The sequence below is a fragment of the Heterodontus francisci genome, chromosome 10, assembly GCF_036365525.1.
Source record: "Heterodontus francisci isolate sHetFra1 chromosome 10, sHetFra1.hap1, whole genome shotgun sequence".
Lineage (NCBI taxonomy): Eukaryota > Metazoa > Chordata > Chondrichthyes > Heterodontiformes > Heterodontidae > Heterodontus > Heterodontus francisci.
Window position 1 is genome coordinate 99,645,712 of NC_090380.1, and position 4,669 is coordinate 99,650,380.

The 4,669-nt window shown below is 42.5% G+C and overlaps 1 protein-coding gene across 1 annotated transcript; it reads right to left on the reverse strand.

Moving 5' to 3' along the window:
* Positions 1 to 2,073: 2,073 nt before the first annotated feature.
* Positions 2,074 to 4,005, reverse strand: LOC137374255 (claudin-14-like). Its single transcript, XM_068040040.1, has one exon. It carries the CDS (start codon positions 3,949 to 3,951, stop codon positions 3,244 to 3,246), a length of 708 nt encoding a protein of 235 aa, XP_067896141.1. The 5' UTR covers positions 3,952 to 4,005; the 3' UTR covers positions 2,074 to 3,243.
* Positions 4,006 to 4,669: the final 664 nt, after the last annotated feature.

The following is a 4,669-nucleotide window of genomic DNA, read 5'->3' on the forward strand; positions in this document are numbered from 1 at the left end:
ATGCCATTGAATGTCAAGGGGAGATGGTTAGATTCTTTCTTGTTGGAGATGGTTATTGCCTGGCACTTGTGTGACATGAATGTCATTTGCCACTTACTAGCGCAAGCCTGAATGTTCAGGTTTTGCTGCATGTGGGCATGGACTGCTTCAGTATCTGATGAGTTGCGAACGGTACTGAACACGGTGCAATCATCAGCGAGCATCCCCACTTCTGATCTTACAAAGGAGGGGGGTCGTTGATGAAGCAGCCGAAGATGGTTGGGCCTAGGACACTACCCTGAGGAACTCCTGCAGTGATGTCCTGGTGCTCAGATGATTGACCTCCAACAACCACAACCATCTTCCTTTGCGTTAGGTATAACTCCAGCCAGTGGAGTGTTTTCCCCCAATTCCGATTGACTTCAATTTTGCTAGGGCTCCTTGATGCCACACTCAGTTAAATGCTGCCTTGATGTCAAGGGCAGTCACTCTCACCTCACTTCTGGAGTTCAGCTCTTTTGTCCATGTTTGGACCAACGCTGAAGTGAGATCAGGAGCCGAGTAGCCCTGGCAAAACCTAAACTGAGCATTGGTGAGCAGGTTGTTGCTGAGCAAGTGCTGCTTGCTCGCACTGTCAACAACACTTTTCATCACTTTGCTGATGATCGGGAGTACATGATGGGACAGTAATTGGCCGGGTTGGATTTGACCTGCTTTGTGTTGAAAGGACATACCTGGGCAATTTTCCACATTTTCGTGTAGATGCCTGTGTTGTAGCTCAACTGGAACAGCCTGGCTTAAGACGTGGCTATTTTTGGAGCACAAGTCACCAGTAATACATTAGGGATGTTGTCAGGGCCCATAGACTTTTCAGTATACAGTACCTTCAGCCGTTTCTTGATATCACGTGGAGTGAATTGAATTGTCGGAAGACTGGCATCTGTAATACTGGGAAACTCAGGAGGAACACTGATTCATTCGCTGAAGGAGGGCAGTAGGTGATAATCAGAAGAAGGTTTCCTTGCCCATGTTTGACCTGATGTTTTGAGACTTCATGGAGTCCGGTGTTAATGTTGAGGATACCCGCTGTGCCACCACCTCTGGTTGGTCTGTCTTGCCAGTGGGACAGGACATACCCGGGGATGGTGATGAAGGAGTCTGGGACATTGGCTGTAAGGTATGAGTATGACTATGTCAGGCTTTTGCTTGACTAGTCTGTGGGACATTTCTCCCAACTTTGGCACTAGTCTGTAGATGTTGTTGAGGAGGACTTTGCACGGTCGATTGGGGAGGGTGTGCCTTTGTCATTTCTGGTGGCTCAGTCGATGCTGGGTGGTCTGTGTCTGGTTTTATTCTTATTGACCTTTCATTTCAGATGGCAGTTAAGAGTCAACCTTAAGAGTCATTACTGTGGGTCTGGAATCACATGTACGGATGGCAGATGTCCTCCCTTGAAGGGCACTGGTGAACCAGATAGGTTTTTACAACAATCTAGTAGTTTCATGATCATTATTAATGAGATTTGCATTTTATTCCAGATTTATTCATTAATTGAATTCAAATTCCTCCAGCTGCTGTGGTGGGATTTGAACTCAGGTCTCCAGTACATGCGTCTAGGATGCTGGATTATTAGTCCAGTAACATTAGCACTATGCTACCATTGCCTTCCTTACCTTGCTGCATTGCGACGTGGTGTGCAATCCATGGCAGTTGGGAAAGAGCCATTGCACCCGTAAAACGCTCTTAATTGACTTCTTAATTTTCCTAATTGGTTGCACTTTTCACCCATGGGGGTTCCTGTCCTCATTGGCAACCTGCCCCTGGGAAGTCCAGAGGGAGGTGGAAAGACATCGGGTTACCCGCCCGACGTCCTTTTTCTCCATTTTCCCTGCCGCCCCTGCCTCCAATTCGGCCTTCACTGGCCTGGGAAAATTTCCCCCATATGTCACAGTAGTAGTGTTCAAATACGGAGTGTGACGTATGTTGAACCGTAGCCATTTCCCTCCCAAACCACCTCAGATGCAATTACCACCAGATGCCTTCCACAATTATGTTAATATTCTTATATTCTTGAACACAGAAGGGGGCATGGATTTAAAATGGTGAAAGGCAAATTTTAGGACTAGAGTGAGGACGTTTTTCACAGAAATGCATCAATACATGACATGGAATTCCATTTAAAGTCATGGAGGCTTGATGCCGTGATAAGACTGTATGGTCTTTCTGGATCGATAAGCTGATGAGCTGAAAGTCCCCTCCCATATCTATTCAGTAGTCTTTTTCGGAACCAAATAAAAGTTCTTTCACATTAGTTCTCTTAGTTCATTGATTTTCCCTTTATATCAACCACCTGACCTCCCAATCCTTAACTCAAAAAGTTGGTTCTTGCATGTTCATATGTTTTTGTAGTCCAGGGAAGTGAAATATAAATATTACTTTGTCCATAAAATATTCTTATCAATTATTAATTGAGATGTTTGACAAAAAAATGAGCTTGTCTCAAATTCTAAATGACTTACTCAGACAGAAATGTATCACAAAAGCAAGGTAAGAAATTGGTATGTGACCTGTTAAAGGTGCCATATAAAATTAACACCCCAAGGCAACATATTCCTTTTGGTACCATTCCAGTTTCATACAAATTTGGATTAAAATAGTTATCCTTCAGACCCGATTTTTCAACTAAGCATCAAAGGGCATATTTTTTAATTTTTTATTGGCAAACTTTGCTCAGATTTTACACAGAACTTACTTTTAAGTTCATAAAATATTCATATACTCTGAAGCCTTTTAAGTTAATAATTAAATATGTGTTACACTTACTTTATTTTCCAAGAAATCTGTATTGCAAAATAGCACGATTCCCAATAATCTGGCACAAATGTAACTTCATTATCTATAACTTAGGATCCATTGTGTGCACTTAAATGCAAAGATCAGAGCAGATCATATACCAAATGTCAACATTGAACTGTAATTTACAGTTGTATAGTGTAGTTATGGCTCTACTGAAATTTAGTTTTTTTACACAAAGCAAAATCAATGAAAACATGCTACCCTAACGAAACCCACCATGAAAGCAAGTGACTTGTTTCTTCAATAAAATTAGAACCCTTAGAACCCTCCTTGTTTCTTCATGAAGTTCAAAGCAAACAGAATGTAAAATACATTGCACCGTGGAGCTTTGAAGTGAAGCATTTCAGTTCTAGATCTAGATTTATAAAAACAAAGGAGGGTTTGAATTCAAGTCTCTCTTTGCTATATTCACACATAGTCATGTAAACGGTAACTGCTATGTGAAGCTGATGCTTGTGAATTTGGATAGTTGCCCTTATAAACAGCTTGTAGTCTATACTGAGATGTATCCTGCACAAATGAAGGCTGTGGTTGATAGGGCCTGTCATCCCTCTGCTGAGGACAGGACAGACAAAGGAGAGCCCCTCCAATGAGTGTCATGCTCGTTGATACAAAGCCAATGTACAAAGCCTCTCCCATTTCATATTTGGTTCCGGGTGGAATCATTGGGCTGTAGAAGTCTTGTATTAGATCATTTGTTGACCAGGACACTGGAATGAGGCACATCATGCCGGCAAGGATGTAGCAGACTCCTCCTGAGATGGCAATATGATTCTTGGATGAAGATTCCTTGAAGCACACAGTGCACTTCATACCCATTATAGAAATGCAAGTGGCCAGTGCAGAAAGCAAGCAGGAAATTACCATCATAGCACGAGCCGCCTGGAGGTCTGGGGGCAATGCCAGCTGCGAACGATGGACCTGACACTGATAGATGCCAGTACTTTGCCAGACACATTCCATCCAAAGTCCTTTCATGAACTCCATGGCTGTGATGATATCGGCCCCTACGTGTGCCGTTCTACGCCAGTGTGGTGAGACAGTGGCAACTAATGTTCCAAATAGGCCAAGGAGGCCGAGAAAAAAACCAATGATCTGAATTCCCATGTGAGCCATTTTTTCTTAGTTTCTTTCTTCTTGGCAGTAGTTACTGGATGCAGCAGCAACACTAGCTTACCTGAGAATGTGCTGTCTCCGTTGTGTGTAAAACTGATGGCGACCTATTAACAATAAGTGGAATAATAAAAGTTAACCATTTACCAAATGCAGCCTATCAGAATTGGTACAAGTGCATACTGCTTAATTATATTTCCTTAACTGCTTAGTAATTAGTACTCTTGCTGAGGAATTTCCATCTACTTAATTTGGATAGCAAGGTAGCATTACATCTGAAACCATACTTAATGTTTTAAGAAAAATCTCTTAACAGCGAATGTGTGAACTTTAATAAATTGGAGTTCAGAGGTTAATTGTTTTCAAACTAATGGATGCTTTCTACAAAACAACCTGCATTTATATAGCACCTTTCATGCAGTAAAATGTCCCGAGACACTTCACAGGAGCGTTATATCAAACAAAGCAGAACATGGACCTGTATGCCACGCTTGTTGACCTAAGGCCATCGACACAGTCAGTCCTGAGGGCCTTTGGAAGGTAATGGAGAAGTTTAGCTGCCTTGATAAATTCACCACCATGGTTCAACAGATGGCATGTTTGCATGTGCCTTGGATGATTCTGACCCATTCCCAGTCACTAATGGAGTTAAGCAGGGCTGTGCTAGCACCAGCCCTCTTCAACATGTTTTTCTCCATTATGCTGTCCGTGCCTTCCATGA

Coding starts and splice junctions, on each gene's coding strand:
- LOC137374255 (XM_068040040.1), bottom strand. CDS start 3,951: ATGGCTCACATGGGAATTCAGATCATTGGTTTTTTTCTCGGCCTCCTT.